Consider the following 21,260-nt stretch of genomic DNA (forward strand, 5'->3'; position numbering starts at 1 on the left):
TTTCAAAAATTCTGAACTTTTTAGTCAAAGCTTGTCTAAAATTCTGAACTTTTAAATTAAAGCTTGTGATAAAAATCCAAACTGCTTAGTCAAAGCTTGTGAAAAAAATTTGAACTTTTTACTAAAAGCTTGTCCGGAAACTCTGAACTTTTTAGTCAAAGCTTGTAATAAAATTCTGAAATTTTTCGTAAAGGTTTGTGATAAAATTCTCAACTTCTTGGTCAAAGCTTGTCTAAAATCCTGAACTGTTTAGTTAAAGCTTGTATAAAATTCTGGATTTTTTAGTCAAGGCTTGTAATAAAATCCTGAGCTTTTTGATCAAAGCTTGTGATAAAATTTTGAAATTTTTAGTGAAAGCTTGTCTAAAATTCTGAACTTTTAAATTAAAGCTTGTGATAAAAATCCAAACTGCTTAGTCAAAGCTTGTGATAAAATTGTGAACTTTTTACTAAAAGCTTGTCCTGAAAATCTGAAATTTTTAGTAAAAGTTTGTGATAAAATTCTGAACTTCTTGGTCAAAGCTCGTCTAAAATTCTGAACTTTTTGGTCAAAGTTTGTGATAAAATTCTGAAGTTTTTGGTCAAAGCTTGTCATGAAATTCTGAGCTTTTTAGTAAAAGCTTGTGATAAAAATCTGAACTTTTTGGTCAAAGCTTGTCTAAATCTCCAAACTTTTTAGTCAAAGTTTGTAATAAAATTCTAAAATTTTTACTCGAAGCTTGTCATAAAATCCTGAGCTTTTTAGTAAAATCTTGTGATAAAATTCTGAACTTTTTAGTCAAAGCTTGTCATAAAATTCTGAACTTTTTAGTTAAAACTTGTGATAAAATTCTGAACCTTTTGGTCAAAGCCTGTCATGACTTTGGCCAAGTTACAATATTACAGAAAGCAGAAAAGCTCCAGCAGCTTCACAGCCCGAAATGAATTCTGTGCCAACACGGGCAGGAGCTTGTGTTGACTCAGGGACTGGTTCTGCCTGTTCTGCTTTAGATTCCCTGCCTTGGGGAGGCTTTGATTCAGTTTTCTCATTTCCTCATGAACTTGTCCAGGGCAGGGCAACCTCAGAAATCGTGAAAAATGCGTTTTTTATGATTGGCTTTTTGCAAATATTCAAATGAATATTATATGTGTTGTGTTAGAAAGTGATGCTGTATTGATTATCTTAAGTAGCGTGTTAAATAGAGTTTTAGGTTATAAAAATTGTTAAAATAGAAACTATGCTGTGTAAGATACTTTTCTTAAAAGAGAGGAATGAGGTACTCCCACCGAGACAGCAGCCACAGGACACCTGAATCCTTCAGAGAAAGAGAATTTATTGCTCCATTATCAGCAGAAATGAACTTCATCCCACCTCCTCAGCCCTGAAGAGCTGACAGGATTCAGAGGAAGGAGCTGACACTGCCCAGCCAGAATCCTGGGTTTGAACGGAATTTATGCACCATGGATGAGCTGTATGAATATGCCACAGGCTGTTGCTTTTAAGGGTTAATCCTCTGTTAATGTGGGGCCTTTTTGGGGCTATTTTGCCCTGAAAGAGGTACCTGGACCATCCATAACTCTTTGTTTCTATTGTCTCATATTGTCCTAACCCCAATTGTCCAAACTATTATTGCTCTCATTATATCACTATTATTATTACCATTTTACTACTATTAAACATTTAACATTCAAAACCCAAGTGCTTGGTGTTTTTCCCAGCCATCAGGAACTGCTCCCTGTGGGGCTGAGTGCCCTCCATGGCACAGCAGGGTTGGCAGCACAGCCCCTCCTGCCTGTGCCAAGGGTTCCCAGAGCCCTGAGCAGCCTGGGGGCTCAGCAGTGCCCTGAGCTCAGCCAGGACAGTGAATCCCAGAGCTCTGAGCTCCCTCAGGACAGTGAATCCCAGAGCCCTGAGCTGCCCAGGACAGTGAATCCCAGAGCCCTGAGCTGTCCAGGACAGTGAATCCCAGAGCCCTGAGCTGCCCAGGACAGTGGATCCCAGAGCCCTGAGCTGTCCAGGACAGTGAATCCCAGAGCCCTGAGCTGCCCAGGACAGTGAATCCCAGAGCCCTGAGCTGCCCAGGACAGTGAATCCCAGAGCCCTGAGCTGTCCAGGTCAGTGAATCCCAGAGCCCTGAGCTGTCCAGGACAGTGAATCCCAGAGCCCTGAGCTCAGCCAGGACAGTGAATCCCAGAGCCCTGAGCTGCCCAGGACAGTGAATCCCAGAGCTCAGAACTCCCCAGGACAGTGAATCCCAGAGCCCTGAGCTGTCCAGGACAGTGAATCCCAGAGCCCTGAGCTGTCCAGGACAGTGAATCCCAGAGCTCAGAACTCCCCAGGACAGTGAATCCCAGAGCCCTGAGCTGTCCAGGACAGTGAATCCCAGAGCTCAGAACTCCCCAGGACAGTGAATCCCAGAGCCCTGAGCTGCCCAGGACAGTGAATCCCAGAGCTCAGAACTCCCCAGGACAGAGAATCCCAGAGCCCTGAGATCCTCTGGGCATTGTTTTCTCTCTCTGGATGTGCCCAGGCAAGCACTGGCTCTGCCTGCACAGGGTGAGGTCCCACGATGAGCAGGATGAGCTGTCAGGGGGGGAGCACTGGAGATTTGTTCCTCTCTGTGCAGGGCAGGACGTGGCGGCAGCACGAGTTTGGTGTGAAAAATGGGTATTTTATGATTGGCTTTTTGCAAATATTCAAATGAATATTCTATGTGTTGTGTGAGAAAGTGAAGCTGTATTGATTTTCTTAAGTAGTGTGTTAAATAGAGTTTTAGGTTTTATAAAAATGTTAAAATATAAACTCTGCTATGTGGGATACTTTTTTAGAAGAGAGGAATGAGTTACTCCCACTGAGACAGCAGCCACAGGACACCTAAATCTTTCTGGGAAAGAGAATTTATTGCTCCACTATCAGAACACACTGACTTCTTCCCACCTTGCTCAGACATCAGGATTCCGAGGAAGGAGCTGACACTGCCCAGCCAGAATCCTGTGTTTGAATGGAATTTATGCATCATGGATGAGCTGTATGAATATGCCAAAGGCTGTTGTTTTTACAGGTTCATCCTCTGTTAACCTGGGTCATTTTTTGGGCTGTCTTGCTCAGAGAAAGGTACCTGGACTTTCCTTGACTCTTTGTTCTTATTGTCATATATTGTTCTAATCCTAATTGTCCAAATCTTTATTATTCTAATTATATTACTATTTCTATAACTATTTTATTACTATTAAACTATTAACATTCTACAAACAAGTGATTGGTGCTTTTCACAGCAATCAGAAAGTGCTCCTTGTGGAGCAATAAATTCTCTTTCTGTGAAAGATTTCAGAGATTTCATTATCAGAAAAAAACGATTTCTTCCCACCTTGCTCAGCTGTCAGGATTCAGAGGAAGGAGCTGACACTGCCCAGCCAGAATCCTGTGCTTGAGTGGAATTTATGCACCATGTGTGAGGTGTATGAATATGCAACAGGCTGCTGCTTTTAAGGGTTAATCCTCTGTTAATGTGGAGATTTCTTTCTCTCTGTGCAGGGCAGGATATGGCAGCAGCACAAGATCGGCGTCTCTGAACTGGAGATGAAGAATTGTTTAAAATATTTGGTCTCACCACTGGCAGTGTGATCTGTTTGTGCCATGAGCTGTGGGAATATTCTGTCCCACCCCTGCAGGAGCTCAAGGCCACAATCACAGAACCCTCAGGGATGGAGGAGCCCTTCAGGGTCACCCAGTGCCACCAGGATCGCCTCAATCCCTGTCCCCAAGGCCACATCCAGACTGCTCTGGGACAATTCAGTGACTCCAAACCTCCCTGGGCAGCTCAGCCCAAGGCCTGACCACTCTGCCAGGGAAAAAACATTTCCTGAATGTGAAAAACAACAATCACTTGTTTTTTAAAGTTTAACAGTAATAAAATGGTTATAAAATAGTATATAACTAGGGTAATAATAATTTGAACAATTAGGATTCAGACAATATGAGACAATAGAAACAAAGAGTTATGGATGTTCCAGGTACCTCTTTCAGGGCAAAATAACCCCAAAAGGACCCATGTTAGCAGAGGATTAACCCTTAAAAGCATCAGCCTGTGGCATATTCATACACCTCACACATGATGCATAAATTCCATTCACACACAGGATTCTGTCTGGGCAGTGTCAGCTTCTTCCTTTGTTTCTTCTGATAATGTAGCAATAAATTCTCTTTCCCTGAAGGATTCAGGTGTCCTGTGGCTGCTATCTCACTGTGGGTCCTTTCTTTAGCAAAAAAAAAATATCTTAGATACCATAGTTTCTATTTTAACATTATGTTATAACCTAAAACTCTATTTAACACACTACTTAAAATTAACACAGCATCACTTTCCAACACAACACATATAATATTCATTTGAATATTTGCAAAAAGCCAATCACAAAATACACATTTTTCACACTGAACATCCCCTGGCACAAGTTAAAACCCTTTCCTCTCCTCCTTTCACTTGAAATGTGAGAGCAGAGCCAATTTGTTCCTTGTTTATCTCCTGCTCGAGATACACTTAGGGATGCAATTGTTATTTTAAAATACCCATTGCACTGAATTTCCAAGTGCAGGATAAGACCTTGAGTTCAGAAAAAACAAAAATAAAAAGGTTGTGGCTTCCTGCCCAACTTGTTCAGGAAACAAGAGTCACATATCTGTCAAAGCAGGTGTTGGCTTCTTTCTTGTGGCCTTGCATTTTGCATCTTTTTTTAATCTTCTCTTTTCCCTCACACACCAAGTGTCTGCTGGGATCAGAGCGATCCACACCTTCCTTTCCCACAGCTGTGTTGTGATTCCTTTCCTTAGAAAATACAGAAAATATTCGATATCTTTAGTGCATAAATATATTGGAGGAGCAAAGGAGATTTTGCTGCCTGTCGTGTGTTCTGGAGGAGCAATTTGTGTTTGCAGTTTGATTCCCTGCCAGGCTGCTCCTCACTCTGAGGTCATTTGGTGAATCCGACGAATTGGATTTATTTATATATATTATATAAATAAATATATTTATATTTATTTATTTATATTATTATATAAATACATTTCTGGCTGGAATGAAATGCATCCATTTGTGGCTTTGGTGGCTGCAGGAATGGGAACTGGGGACAGGTGTCTTCTCCTGGTCCTGTGTGGGACACAAAAGGGAATTCTGTGCCTTTAGGGTGCCATCAATCTGGGAATAAGGTCAGGTTGCAGTGTCAAGTAAATTCCGAGGAAGATGAGATCCTTTTGTGAAAAATGAGTATTTTATGACTGGCTCTTCACCAATATGAAAATAAATATTATATGTGTCGTGTTAGAAAGTGATGCTGTATTGGTTTTCTTGAGTAGTGTGTTAAATACAGTCTAGGTTATAACATAATGTTAAAATAGAGACTATCCTATGTAAGGTACTTTTTTTAAAGAAAGGACTCACAGCGAGATAGCAGCCACAGGACACCTGAATCTTCCACAGAAAGAGAATTTACTGCTCCATTATCAGAACAAACAAACTTCTTCCTGCCTCACTCAGCCCTGAAGCCGCCGTCAGGATCCAGAGGAAGAAGCTGACACTGCCCAGCCAGAATCCTGCGTTTGAATGGAATTTATGCATCATGGATGAGATGTATGAATATGCAACAGGCTGCTGTTTTTAAGGGTTAATCCTCTGCTAATGTGGTCCTTTTTGGGGTTATTTTGCCCAGAAAAAGGTGCCAGGACTGTCTGTAACTCTTTGTTTCTATTGTCCCATATTGTCCTAATCCCAATTGTCCAAATTATTATTACTCTCATTATATTGCTAATTTTATAACCATTTTATTAGTATTAAAATTCTAAAATGAAAAAAACCCAAGTGATTGGCATTTTTCACACTTTCTTGTTGTCCATCAGGACAGTTTGAGCTTTGGAGAAGCAGAAGATTTATCCTGGGCTCCATCACTACTGGTGGGAGCAGCAGGCGAGGGGGGAATTCTGCTCCTGTGCCCCTCAGGTGATTTCCCAGCTGCAGAGCTGCCCCAGCGCAGGGAGGAGCTGGAGCTGCTGCAGAGCCCAGAGGAGGCTCCAGGATGGGCAGAGGATGGAGCAGCTCTGCTGGCAGGAAAGGCTGGCACAGCTGGCATTGTTCACCTGCACAGGAGAAGCTTTGGGCTGAGCTCAGGGTGGCCTTGCAGGGCCTGAAGGAGCCCCAGGAAAGCTGGAGAGAGACAATTGCCAGGGGATGCAGGGACAATGGCTTCAAATGGAAAAATTACAAGTTTAGGCGGGATATTAGGAAAAAATCCTTCCCTGTGAGGGTGGGCAGGCCGTGGCACTGGAGAAGGTGCGGCTGCCCCTGGATCCCTGGCAGTGCCCAAGGCCAGGTTGGACACTGGGGCTGGAGCAGCCTGGGACAGTGGGAGGTGTCCCTGCCACGGCAGGGGGTGGAGCTGGATGAGCTTTAAGTTCCTTTTCACCAAAACCATTCTGCCATTCCCAGAGAAACGAATCGTGGCGCCCGCGACGAAAAGACTTCGCCTGCTCCTCCTCCCCTTCCTCCTCCAGAGCACACCTACAACTAACCCACGCCCCGAGCCAGTTTTAACGCTTTGGAGCGCTCTTTATTCCTTTTACACCTCGTTCCACCGCAGAACTCCACGTTCCCCTCAGCGTGAGGCGCAGGCGCCCTCACGGCCGAGCGCTGAGGGGAGGAGGAGGGGAGAGACGCGGCGCTGCCAAGGGGGCGGGGCGCCGCGCGCGCCAGCCCCCTCCAGCCAATCAGCGCCGGCGACCGCCACCCGCCCTCCCTGACGCAGGCGCTGCCATTGGCCGGGGCGGGCGGCGGGGGGCGTGGCCGCGCGCCCGCCATGCTGATCACGCTGTGCTACCTGTACCTGTGGGCGCGCTGGGGGCCGCGCTCGGCCGCGCTCGTCCGCAGCACCGTGCGGAGGCTGCACCGCTCCCGCTGCTCCTTCACCTTCTGCGCCCGCCAGCCGCACCCCGACGAGCGCGTCTGCCTCCGCGTCGGCGGCAAGGTGTTCTGCACCGGCGAGGCGCAGGTAGAGCCGCGGGGATGCGCGGGGAGGCGCGGCGGTTGCCGCGGTAACGGGGATGCGGCGCGGTTGCCGCGGTAACGGGGATGCGCATCCCGGCCCCGCGGGGATGGGGCTGAGGTTTGGCTCTGGGCATTGGTGGCGGGCAGGGGTTCGGGACTGGGGAAAAAACGCGCGGAGGGAATTCCCAGGTGGTGTCAGAGCTGGGAGGAGGAGGGGGGGACAGCTCGGTGGTCGCTGTGGTGGGAAATGGTAGTTCGGGTGTGGGTCCCTCTCCTCGCTGCTTGCCGGAGCTTGCTGGAGTAGGAAATGGGCTCAGAGATGCTCTGTGTGCTACAAATACGTATTTGGATGTGTATACATGTGTGTAACTATATATAGGAAATAGGAGATATATATACATGGGATATGTATATTTAGGAAATGTGTGTGTATATATAGGAATAGGAAATGGGCTGAGAGATGCTCCGTGTGCTACAAATGTGTATTCGTATGTGTGTATATATATTTGTATGTATATGTATAGGAAATAGGAAATATTTATATATATGAATGTGTAAATATATATAGGAAATGTATATATATAGAGGAAATAGGATACATATATATATAGGAATGTATGTATGTAAAGGAAATGTATATATCTAGGAATAGGAAATGGGCTGAGAGATGCTCTGTGTCCTACAAATGTATATTTGTATGTGTGAATATATATACACACATATATATCGGAAATAGGAAATATATATATAGGAATGTGTGTGTATATATATAGGAAATAGGAAATATATAGGAGTAGGAAATGGGCTGAGGGATGCTCTGTGTCCTACAAATGTGTATTTGTATATGTATATTTATATATACATATATGTGTTTGTAATAATATATGTATATACATGTATGTATGTGTATATATATATATATATAGGAAATAGGAAATATATATATTGGAATGTGTGTGTGTATATATATAGGAAATAGGAAATATATAGGATTAGGAAATGGGCTGAGGGATGCTCTGTGTGCTACAAATGTGTATTTGTATGTGTGAATATATACATACACATACAAATAGGAAATATATATTTAGGAAATGTATAGATAGAAATAGGAAACTTAGATATGTAGGAATAGGAAATGGGCTGAGAGATGCTCTGTGTGCTACAAACGTGTATTTGTGTGTATATATGTATATAAATGTAGGAAATGGGAAATATAGGAATGTATATATATAGTGAGTAGGAAAAATATATACATAGGAATGTATATATAGAGAGGAAATGTATATTTATAGGAATAGGAAATGGGCTGAGGGATGCTCTGTGCGCTACAAACGTGTATTTGTGTGTATATATGTATATAAATATAGGAAATGGGAAATATAGGAATGTATATATAGGAAATAGAAAAAAAATATACATAGGAAATATATAGATATAGGAAATGTATATATCTAGGAATAGGAAATGGGCTGAGAGATGCTCTGTGTGCTACAAATGCGTATTTGTATGTCTACATATATATATATACATATATATATGAAATAGGAAATATATACATAGGAATGTATATATATATATAGGAAATAGGAAATATATCTATATAGGTGTGTGTGTATATATATATATATGAAATGTATATATATAGGAATAGGAAATGGGCTGAGGGGTGCCCTGTGTGCTATGAATATGTATTTGTATGTCTACATATATATATACACACATCTACATAAAAATAAATATAGAAAATAGGAAATATATCTATATAGGTGTGTGTATATATATATACACATATATATATATATATATGAAATGTATATATATAGGAATAGGAAATGGGCTGAGGGGTGCCTTGTGTGCTATGAATGTGTATTTGTATGTCTACATATATATATATATATATATACATCTATATAAAAATATATATAGAAAATAGGAAATGTATCTGCATAGGAATGTATATCTATAAAGGAAATGTGTATATATAGGAATAGGAAATGGGCTGAGGGGTGCCCTGTGTGCTACAAACGTATATTTGTGTGTATATATGTATATAAATATAGAAAATGGGAAATATAGGAATGTATACATATATTGAGTATATGAAATGTGTATATATAGGAATAGGAAATGTGCTGAGGGGTGCGCTGTGTGCCATGAATGTGTATTTGTATGTATGTATATATATATATAAATACATGTATATATGTATGTGTGTGTGTTTAGTGCAGCTTTGCAAGGGCAGCCGTGGTTCTAGGAAAGCTTGGCTGGGAGAGCTTGTAATAATTCCATAAAATCCCAGCGTGGTTTGTGTTGGAGGGGACCTTGAGGATGATCCCGTTCCAGCCCCTGCCCTGGGCTCCGTGCCCCGTCCAAGCTGACCTTGGGCACTTCCAGCAGCCCCAGCTTGGCTGGGCACCCTCCCCTCCCTCCCTCCCTCGGAAGATTTCCCTCCTAATTTCCCATCCAAACCTGCTCACTTCCAGTTTTAAGGACATTCCTCCTCGTCCTGGCCCTGGGAAAAGCCTCTTTTCCGTTTTAGCAACATGCTTGGAGAACATGGAAGGCTTTAGTCTAAAAATACGTGCTGTGTTTGTGCCTTCAGGGTTGGTGTCAGGGCTTTAAAACTCTGCTGGATCTGCCCTGGAGTGTGGACTGCAGAGAGAGAGAGGGCTGGCTGCTTCCCCCCATGCAAAATGTGGTTCTAAGTGAGGAGAACGAGGTGAAAAATGAAAATCAGAAAGGAGCAGGGCTGGGGGAGGCTGTGGCAGCCCAGGAGGGTGGAAAATCCCTGAGCTGAACCAGCTCCTCTTGGCACTGCTGAAGCAAAACTGAAAGCGAAAACTGAAAACTGAAAACTGCTTGACTCTCAGGGTTAGGAGTGGAGCTGGCACTGCCCCCAGCTAGTGTGAATTATTTAAAATAAGTGGTGAATTCTCAGGATGTGGCACTAAATGGCAGGATTGGTCTGGGTGAGGCTCCTCTCGCTCTGTGCTTTTTGCTGCTGTTGGTGTGTGAGCGCTCGGGGATCGTTTCAGTTGTTGCAGGGGTTTATGGAGCGTGTCAGTGCCCCAGTGCTCCTCAGGAAGCAGGGAAGCTTTTTCTAAGTTCAGAGGGTAAAAAGAACATTTGCATTTGAGGGAAAACAGGATTAGAAATGCTGATGGAGTTGGCTCTGTTTAAAACTAGGGGTTTTTTTGCTATTTATTAACAGATTATTTCACACTGAGGAGCGATGGTGGCAGTCTCAGAATCTTTCCCAGCCAAGTGAAATACCTAACTCACATTCCAATAAAGCCCTCAAAACCAAAATAAAGCTGTGTTTAGAGGAGTTCCGCCTCACTTGCCTTGGTTTATTGTTCTGTGAGGAGGATTTCACCTGATTTCTGCTCTTTGCTCCACTCCTGCTCATTTCTGTAGCAGCTTCTCCTCAGCCCTTGCCCTGCCAGCACATTTTTTTCTGTCTGCAGTGCTGTTCATGCAGACTGATTTTATAATCTGCTCACTTTATTGGTGTTTATTGGGAAGCCCTCTGGGGAACTGCAGCCTGCCACGAAGTTTGGCACGGACTCAGGGCTGTTATTCAATATATTTTTGTCTCTTTAAAATTTTGAGCATTTGAGAATTCCTGGGGCAGGTCCCGTTTGCTGCTCTGGCTCTGCATCACTGGGGAGCTCTTTACATCATCTCTGAAGAGATAAAAGGTTAATTCTGATTTTTTTTTTTGGCTTCTGGGCCAGCCAGCAAAGCCCCTGTGCTCTCTCAGTAGCTTGGACTGCGATCAGTAGCTTGCTTAAGACACTGCAAGTCATAAACCATAACCTGCAAAGGGATTTTTTTGGTTTGATCTTTAGCCAGATGGGATGTTTAAGGCACTTTAAACTCCCTGAGCTCAGTTCACTTTCCTGTGGGAGAAATCAGTGAAATCAGGGTTTGTTTGTGCAGCTTCTGTGCTCACCAGGGCAGCTGGGTCGGTGAGCTGCCCCCGCAGTGTTCTGTGTTTTCATTTGGGGTGTGCAGGGATGAAATCCCACATTTAGTGCTGGAATTCAGAGCCACAGGGGAATTCTTTCCTGGAATTATTGCAGGTGTGTGCTCGTGGTATGGCAGAAGGGAAATGTGGGAAATAGTGGAGGTAAGAGGATTTTTAGGAAGTTGTGAAGGCACCATGTGTTAGAAGTTCACACAAACAAGACAAGACTATGAAATACTTTCTTTGAGCTTTATTATAACATCACTCTCATTACATAAAAACAATTAAAAGATAACTCCCTTCTTACTAACAACCAATTTCTTTGTTACAGAACATTTAAAGAACTTTTTAACCATTAACATATTACCAAAACTTACAGATAATTACTCTAGCTAATCACTAAAAACACACCTGCTTCAAACAATACTTACTTATATACTTCCTATTAACAATACGCAATTATTAAATTTAAAACTTTCTCCTGTCTTACTGAACATATTTTTCTACAGTCTTAAAATCTATCTTAGCCAAACCTAAAACCCAAACTGAGTTGAGTTGTCTCAATTGTTTCATGTTTTGAGATCTCTCATTGTTTTATGTCCTTGCTTACTGTACTATTGTAACTTTTCTACTTTCAGACTTTACAACTAACTCTTAAGTTCTCTTTCTGTTTCTAAAGTCTGATTTCATAACTTTCTAAAAATCTTTTATCTTTACTATTTCCCACAGCAAAATAGTTGTTTCTAATGTTTGCCATTTTTTAAATATGGCAGACAAATGAAGTTCAGTGCAAAATCAATATAAAAATTAAAAATTGATGTAATATTTTCCTGAGAAGCTGTGAGGTGTCCTAAATGTGTTTTTTGGTCTGCCGATTCCAGGTTTTGAGCTTTATTTGTTCCTTGCTGAGGGCAAGAGAGGGAATCTTTTGTAATTTAATGAAGAAATTTTTATTCAATGATCTGCTGAGTGGTGGATAGGACAACTTATGGAAAAATTGATTCTGAATGAATGATTTCTTTCTATTTTATGAGTTTCATAATGAATGAGGGATTTTGATGCAGAGCCATGAGAATTCAAAATCCAGTGTGGATGGGAGAGGAGGAGAGGGGAATGAGGGATGCTGCCAGTGGCGATGTCCCACCAGGTCACAGTGCCAGGGGCTCAGGGTTGGTTTTTGTGTTGCCCCCTCTCTTCCTGCAAAGCTGAGAGCTGGCATTTCAGTTGGTTTATAAAAACCCGCCTTGTTACTTTCAGTTTTACTTTTAGTGTTTCCTTTGTAAGGGTTCAGAACTTTATCACTCCCTTTGTCTCGTGGGGAAGGCGAAGTAATCATGAAATAATCATAAAATAATCATAAAATAATCACAAAATCATCGTCACCCTTGCCGTACGGCTGGAGGGTCGGTTTTGAATTTAAGCCGGGCGTAATTTAAAAAGGGAATTGTTGAATCACTTGTGTCCAGGTTTAGAGCAAATTTGGGGAAGAATCCCCCAGAGGAGCTCCGGTGGGAAAAGCAGATCCAATCGGCCCCTCCCCGCAACTGGTCCGGGAGGAAAAAATACCTCCTTGGAGAAAGGTGGAAAAAAACCTGTTTATTAAACAATAAAACCAAAACAGTATCAAACAATGAGACCCCTTGCCACTCTAAAAGAGATGACAAACTGAGAAAACCCCGGGTTGAAGCTCAGCTCACTCAGTCTCTGGTCAGTCCCTCAGTGCTGGAAATGTCTCAGGCCCGGCCCGGCCCGGTGCGCCACAGCTGCAGCTGCCGGTGCTCCCCTGGGTGTTCAGTCCAGAACAGTTTCAAGAGGTCCAAAGAAAAGGAAAAAAAAAAAAACCCAGTCCTGGGAACATCTTTGCCTCAGCTAGCTAAAAACTAACTAAATAGCAAAAGAAGAGCTCTCTGCCCCGCCGTCTGACCGCAGACCACACAGTCAGGAGCAGGGATATGGAGGAGGAGGGCAGTGTCTGCAAACAAACTGCGCGCTTCTTCTCTCCCCGCCTTCACTCTCTGTAACACTCTTAAAGGTGCAAAACTTATTATTGTGTGCGGGCTCATTATTGTTTCTTGTTCCTTGCAGTTCCTCGATGACCTGAGCAGGTGGAGAGGGCTGCTGGCCGCTCCCTTTCCCCCCGCCGAGGGGCTGCTGCCCGCGGAGCACATCGCGTTTGTCACAGAGAGCGTGTCTGCCCTCCCGCAGGACGGGCACAGGGGGCCCGACTCCTCCAGGGAGGTGAGGAAATAGCCCTGTTTCTTGCATGGAAAAGGGGGACAGAAATTCAGTATTATTGTGTAGAAAGGGGGACAGATATTTAATATTCTTATATAGAAAGGGGGACAGATATTCAGTATTCTTGTATAGAAAGGGGTACAAATATTCAGTATTCTTGTATAGAAAGGGGTACAAATATTCAGTATTATTGTGCAGAAAGGGGGACAGATATTCAATATTCTTCCATAGAAAGGGGTACATATATTCAATGTTCTTGCATAGAAAGGGGATACAAATATTCAATATTCTTGCATAGAAGGGAGATAGAGATATTCAATATTGATGCATAGAAAGAGGTACAGATATTCAATACTCTTGCATAGAGTTACAGATATTCAATATTATTGCCTAGAAAGAGGGACAGATATTCAATATTATTGCCTAGAAAGAGGTACAGATATTCAATACCCTTGCATAGAAAGAGGTACAGATATTCAATATTATTGCCTAGAAAGAGGGACAGATATTCAATATTCTTGCATAGAAAAGGAGACAGAGATTCAATACTCTTGCATAGAAAGAGGTACAGATATTCAATATTGTTGCTTAGAAAGAGGGACAGATATTCAATATTATTTCCTAGAAAGAGGGACAGATATTCAGTATTGATGCATAGAAAGAGATACAGATATTCAATATTATTGCCTAGAAAGAGGGACAGATATTCAATATTGATGCATAGAAAGAGGTACAGATATTCAATATTAATGCCTAGAAAGAGGGACAGATATTCAATATTCTTGCATAGAAAAGGGATACAAATATTCAATATTCTTGACTAGAAAGGGGGACAGATATTCAGTATTATTGCATAGAAATGGGTACAGATATTCAGTATTATTGTGTAGAAAGGGGTACAGATATTCAATATTCTTGTATAGAAAGGGGTACAAATATTCAGTATTATTGTGTAGAAAGGGAGACAGATATTCAGTATTCGTGTATAGAAAGGGGTACAGATATTCAATATTCTTGTATAGAAAAGGGATACAAATATTCAATATTCTTGCATAGAAGGGAGATAGAGATATTCAATATTCTTGCATAGAAAAGGAGACAGAGATTCAATACTCTTGCATAGAAGGAGGTACAGATATTCAGTATTATTGCCTAGAAAGAGGGACAGATATTCAATATTCTTGTATAGAAAGGGGTACAAATATTCAGTATTATTGTGTAGAAAGGGGGACAGATATTCAATATTCTTGCATAGAAAAGGGATACAAATATTCAATATTCTTGCATAGAAGGGAGATAGAGATATTCAATATTCTTGCATAGAAAAGGAGACAGAGATTCAATACTCTTGCCTAGAAAGAGGCACAGATATTCAATATTATTGCCTATAAAGAGGGACAGATATTCAATATTCTTGCATAGAAAAGGGATACAAATATTCAATATTCTTGCATAGAAGGGAGATAGAGATATTCAATATTGATGCATAGAAAGAGGTACAGGTATTCAATACTCTTGCATAGAAAGAGGCACAGATATTCAATATTAACGCCTAGAAAGAGGCACAGATATTCAATATTAACGCCTAGAAAGAGGGACAGATATTCAATATTCTTGCATAGAAAAGGGATACAAATATTCAATATTCTTGACTAGAAAGGGGGACAGATATTCAGTATTATTGCATAGAAATGGGTACAGATATTCAGTATTATTGTGTAGAAAGGGGTACATATATTCAATATTCTTGCATAGAAAAGGGATACAATTTTTCAATATTCTTGCACAGAAGGGAAATAGAGATATTCAATATTCTTGCATAGAAAAGGAGACAGAGATTCAATACTCTTGCATAGAAAGAGGTACAGATATTCAATATTATTGCCTAGAAAGAGGTACAGATATTCAATACTCTTGCATAGAAAGAGGTACAGATATTCAATATTATTGCCTAGAAAGAGGGACAGATATTCAATATTCTTGCATAGAAAAGGGTACAGATATTCAATATTCTTGACTAGAAAGGGGGACAGATATTCAGTATTATTGCATAGAAATGGGTACAGATATTCAGTATTATTGCATAGAAATGGGTACAGATATTCAACATTTTTGCATGGAAAGGGGGTACAGATATTGAGTATTCTTGCATAGCAAGGGGTACATATATTCAATATTGTTGCATAGAAAAGGTATACAAATATTCAATATTCTTGTATAGAAAGAGGTACAGATATTCAATGCCTTAGTATAGAAAGGGCTACAGAAATTCAATGTTCTTGTATTGATATTCAATGTTCTTGAATGGAAAGGGATACAGAAATTCAATATTTTGCATAGAAAGGGATACAGATATTCAATTTTCTTGCATAGAAAGGAGGACAGATACTCGATATTACATAAAAAAGAGATACAAATATTCAATATTATTGCATGGAAAAGGTACAGAAATTCAATATTCTTCCATAGAAAGGGGGACAGATATTCAATATTCTTACATAGAAATGAGGTACAGGAATTCAATGTTCATGCATAGAAAGGGATACAAATATTCAATATTCTTGTATAGAAAGGAGTACAGGTATTCAGTGTTCTAGTATAGAAATGAGGTACAGAAATGCAATATTCTTGCATAGAAAGGGGTACAAATATTCAATATTCTTTCATAGAAAAGAGGTACAGATATTCAATATTCTTGCATAGAAAGGCATTCAAATATTCTGTATTCTTGTATAGGAATGAGGTACAGAAATTCATTATTCTGGAATAAAAAAGGGTACAGATATTCAATCTTCTTGTATAGAAGGGGTACATATATTCAATATTGCATAGAACGGGGTACAAATATCCAATATTTTGTATAGAAAGGGGGACAGATATTCAGTATTCTTGCATAGAAAGGGTACAGAAATTCATTATTCTTGCATAGAAGGGTACAGATATTGAATATTCTTGCATAAAAAGGGGTACAGATATTCAATATTGTGTATAAAAGGTTACAGATATTCAATATTCTTGTATAGAAGGGGGTACAGGTATTGAATATTCTTGCATAGAAAGGGGTACAGATATTTAATGTTCTTGCATAGAAAGGGATACAAATATTCAATATTCTTGTATAGAAAAGGAGTACAGATATTCAATTTTGGTTAAAAACCAGCTCTGGCTGTCACCACATCCAGGGCCTGTGGAACGCATTGCTCTTGGGGGAATTTCTGGCCAAAAAAGCCATTTTTTTAGGAATATCAATGACCTGTACCTGAGGGGCACTCAGAAAACAGGAGTTTGAATGATGTGTCATCCCTTGCTAAGAGCTGGCCTTTCGTCCTTTATTCTGACAGAATTTTGATTTGGAATTACACCAGGAAAGCTGGAAAACATTCCCTGAGGGTTTTTGCTCTGCTCTGAGCCAGTGGGTTGTTTGTTGCCCGATCTCAGGGTCACGGGTTTTGGCAGGAGCTGCTTCTGTGGGTTCACTTTGTTTGCACTTCATGTGCAGCAATAATTACATTTTACATCGGAGATTTCACTTGGAGAAGAAACATCAAGAGCATGAACAGAACTTCCTGACAGCCTCCAGGTGTGGGTGTTAATTGTGCCTGTTTTTTGGGTGGGAAAGGATGTTTAAATACTCTGTAAATCCTTCACCCTCCACCACGGGCAATCCCACTGAAGCTGGGACACCTCTGGTGTCGCAGAGCTGGGGTTTCACCCTCAGGTTCAAAGTGATAAAACCCCACACTCTGCTCCCCTTTTCCTCTTGGAAAGGGAGTTTTTCACTCAGGATCAGCAGAAATTATGGATTAGAAAATACCCAGGTTTCTGTTAGATATCCAAAGGCCAGAAATAGAAATATGGATTGGGAGCCCACCTGCAGAGCTGCCCCAGCGCAGGGAGGAGCTGGAGCTGCTGCAGAGAGCCCAGAGGAGGCTCCAGGATGGGCAGAGGATGGAGCAGCTCTGCTGGCAGGAAAGGCTGGCACAGCTGGCATTGTTCACCTGCACAGGAGAAGCTTTGGGCTGAGCTCAGGGTGGCCTTGCAGGGCCTGGAGGAGCCCCAGGAAAGCTGGAGAGAGACAATTGCCAGGGGATGCAGGGACAGCACACAGGGAATGGCTCCCACACTGAAAAATTACAGGTTTAGATCAGATATTAGGAACAATTTCTTCCCTGTGAAGGTGAGGAGAGGCTGAAAAATAATTCCCAGAGCAGCTGGGGCTGCCCCTGGATCCCTGGCAGTGCCCAAGGCCAGGTTGGAGCAGCCTGAGGTGTCCCTGCCATGACAGGGTAAGAATGAAATAATTTTAAAGTTTCCCCCAACCCAAACCATTCTGGGATCCTGTGACTGAATGGTCTCATTGGGTTTGTTGATTATTAACCAGAAATTCTCTGGGAATGACTTAGAAAGGAGACAGAACTGTTGGGGTTGTTTGTTGTGTCCTCTTGTTCCCTTGGGAAACGCCACAACACCAAAAGCTGCAGCTGGATTCTCTTGCTGGTGTGTAAACCATTTAATTGCATAAAAGAAAGATAAATTTAGCTGGTGGTCTAATTATGAACAAGTGCAATAACTGACAGCTCACCCTCAGTTTTTCCTTCCTTCAGTCAATGTTTTACATCTGGTGTGTGGGGATGAAAACAACCTCATGGAAGAGGTGTCAAAGTGAGGGAAGCTGCTCTGAGGGAGTTGCACTTTGTCTCCCCATGTTTTGGAACGTGGCAAAGTCTGAATTTTAAATTTTTTTAGGTCATGAAGTCAGGTCTCTAAAAATTCTTTCGTGGGAGAACAAGTGGTTTGTGTATCCAGTTGTGCCTCCTGCTTGTGCAATGTTTCTTTCCTGGAAAAAGGAAATTTTGATGTAGATAAAGATCTTCAAACCTTGTGGTTTAGTTAATGCTTCTAATTTTTATTTTAAATAATACTTTATAAATAATTTTAATAAATAATTTTATAAATAGACAATTTAATAAATGTTTTTAATTAAAATTAAGAGTTTCAGATTTGAGGAGCTGAAGATTTGCAGCCTGTGAGATTTGAGGCCTTTGAGATTTCCCCACCCTGAACTCTTTGTCCCTCACCACAATCTCTCAAATGGCTGAAGAGTTTTTGAGTTTCCTGTAGAAAATGCACCATCATCACACCTGTTAAAAGCAGAATGCTAAGTGTGGTCATTAATTAACTTATTAATTTATGATATAATGAATTTTTAAAATATATCTGCCCACTTTTTACCACTGCTGCATGTAAATGTCCCTTCTGCAGAGCTTAACTTGAATTTTTTAATTAACGTAATCTACCTGCAGCCCTGATTCCAAATGCACTCAGAATTGATTTGGGATGAAGAATTTCCTGGGAATGGCAACAGAATAAATTCATTCCAGCTGTGGATGCACCTTGTAGTTAAACCCTCGTCGTTTAATTTTCTTCTTTTTTACCAGCGTTCTTGCTTGGAGTTTCTGCTGAAGGAAACAAATCCAGATATAATTTTTCTTACAGCTCTGCTGCCATTTTCTCGCTTGGAGCTTTCAGAGCCTTGATCTTTGGGAATGATTCCTCGCTGTGGGTGTTTTTCTCTTCCATCAGGGCTCAGTAAATTCCTCAATTCTCCTGCGTTCCTCTTGCAAAAATCACGATATTGCTGCTGCTCGAGGATTTCCCCGTGTTTTTTTCCGACTGAAAGCCGTGCATATGCTCTGTTCTAGATTGTCAAGTGGTCAGAGTTTTGTTCACCCTTGGCCTATAAAGCTGGGGAACCTTTTCAGTTAATGGCTGCAGCCAGTGTAGATAATTTCAGTAGCCTGGGCATAGCGTTCCTGGAGGACAGGCTGCACATGGAGAACGGGATGGTGCCGCGCAGGATTGTCTGTAAGTACCCTCCTGATCCTTTTCACACCACAGCTTTCTTGATTTATGCTTTTTTTAGGACTTATGGCATTGGTTTTTTATACCTACCTGAAAAATTTTTTTTGGCAGCGTTTTCTTCCTGATGGGATTCCAAGTAGATCCCTCTGTAGCTCTGCTTTGATTCTGGAGGATTTGGAATGGTTTGGGTTGGAAGGAACCTTGAAAATTATCCATTCCCACCCCCCTTCTTCTGTCTTTCAGAAGTTAGAAAATAATTTCTTTAAAACTTCTCTGTTAAATTAACAAATCTATTAAAAAATATCCAAAATTGAAAGTTTTTAGGCAAATATTCTCTTTTATTTTCCATGTTTGAAATTTAAGTATATTCAAAGCTGAACATGGATTGAGAACAATTTGGGGTGGGATTTTTTTGCCCTTTTTTATGGTGTTTGTTTTTTGCTTTGCTGTTTTTTTAGTGTAGATCACAGTGCACAGGCAGAAATGAAGGAATGACAAAATCAACAACATTTAGCTGAAGTGCAAGAGGTTTTTATACTTACCTGAAAATATTTACTTTTTTTGGGCAGTGTTTTCTTCCTGCTGGGATTCCAGGTTGATTCCTCTGTAGCTCTGCTTTGATTCTGGAGGATTTGGAATGGTTTGGGTTGGAAGGAACCTTGAAAATTATCCATTCCCACCCCCTTCTTCTGTCTTTCAGAAGTTAGAAAATAATTTCTTTAAATCTAGTAAAAAAATACCCAAAATTGGAAGTTTTTAGGCAAATATTCTCTTTTATTTTCCATATTTGAAATTTAAGTATATTCAAAGCTGAACATGGATTGAGAACAATTTGGGGTGGGATTTTTTTGCCCTTTTTTATGGGGTTTGTATTTGCTTTGCTGTTTTATTTAATTAATGTAGATCACAGTGCACAGGCAGAAATGAAGGAATGACAAAATCAATGACATTGAGCTGAAGTGCAGGAGGACAGGAATATTCTCCCAAAAGAATCTGATAGGAAATTCTGTCTCTCTTGGTGCTGTTCTGCATAAATATTCCCCCAAGGAAGGCTGGAAGCTGAGGCTGTCCCATTCAGTCCCTTTTTAAAATGTTTTCTGCCTCCTTTTGCTCCCAATGCTGTGTGGGAGCTGCTCCAGAACAGGCTGGGGGAGGTTCTGGGTGGAATAACAGAGGTTGGAAACGCTGAAATTCCCTTGGGATATCAAAAAAAAAGAAGAAATCTTGCTCAAATCTGCTCCGAAGGGGATGTGGTTTCATAATAAGGAAAGGGATTAACAAAATTTTGTCCATCAGGTTTCTCCCCGGATTAAAAGCACAATAAATTGGTTTGGTTGTGTGTGAGAGGGGAAGGGTTCAGTAAAATGTTTCAGATTTAGCCTTGAGGCCCTCCCTTGTGATGATTGCTTTTTCTCTCCTCTTTGCTCTGCACATTTCTTGCTGGCAATAATCATCTTTGCTCTTCTCACTTTATTTGCTCTGAATTATCTTCACATTTCTGTCATTTTCAGGAGAAAAGGGGAATTTTTAACAGTTCTTCTTATTTTCCTGTTTTCCCTTGGATTCTTAGCTCCCAGATCTTGCTGTGCTGGATCTCTCTGCCTTTCTGCAGGCTGAAATCTGTTCAAATCTCTTTTTACTCCCTTTTCTTGTTCCAAAACTTTATCTGCAGCCTTCAGCAGTGCAAGGGACGTGGTTCAATATCTGCCTTACCCAACACCATCAGTTTATTAGCTTATTTCAAAACAGTTTATTTCAAAACAGCAGCAGTTTTAAACCCTGCCCTCCTTAGAAGAGCTGTATTTTTCCAGAGGTCTTTCCTTTCCTTTCCTTTCCTTTCCTTTCCTTTCTCTTTCCTTTCCTTTCCTTTCCTTTCCTTTCCTTTCCTTTCCTTTCCTTTCCTTTCCTTTCCTTTCCTTTCCTTTCCTTTCCTTTCCTTTCCTTTCCTTTCCTTTCCTTTCCTTTCCTTTCCTTTCCTTTCCTTCCTTTCCTTTCCTTTCCTTTCCTTTCCTTTCCTTTCCTTTCCTTTCCTTTCCTTTCCTTTCCTTTCCTTTCCTTTCCTTTCCTTTCCTTTCCCCCTTTTTTCTTCCCCCCCTTTTTCCTTTCCTTTCCCCCTTTTTCCTTTCCCCTTTTCCTTTCCTTTCCCCTTTTCCTTTCCCCTTTCCTTGAAATTTCCTTTCA

At 41.1% G+C, this 21,260-nt stretch overlaps 1 protein-coding gene across 1 annotated transcript in view; it reads left to right on the plus strand.

Moving 5' to 3' along the window:
• The first annotated feature begins 6,824 nt into the window (after positions 1 to 6,824).
• The window catches only part of HLCS (holocarboxylase synthetase), a 159,013-nt gene continuing 144,577 nt past the window's right edge, over positions 6,825 to 21,260 (plus strand). The window contains 3 exon segments of the mRNA XM_058018613.1: positions 6,825 to 7,016; positions 13,068 to 13,220; positions 18,920 to 19,082. Of these exon segments, the coding sequence (XP_057874596.1) occupies positions 6,825 to 7,016; positions 13,068 to 13,220; positions 18,920 to 19,082 (508 nt within the window).

This window comes from Melospiza georgiana, chromosome 2, assembly GCF_028018845.1.
Source record: "Melospiza georgiana isolate bMelGeo1 chromosome 2, bMelGeo1.pri, whole genome shotgun sequence".
Lineage (NCBI taxonomy): Eukaryota > Metazoa > Chordata > Aves > Passeriformes > Passerellidae > Melospiza > Melospiza georgiana.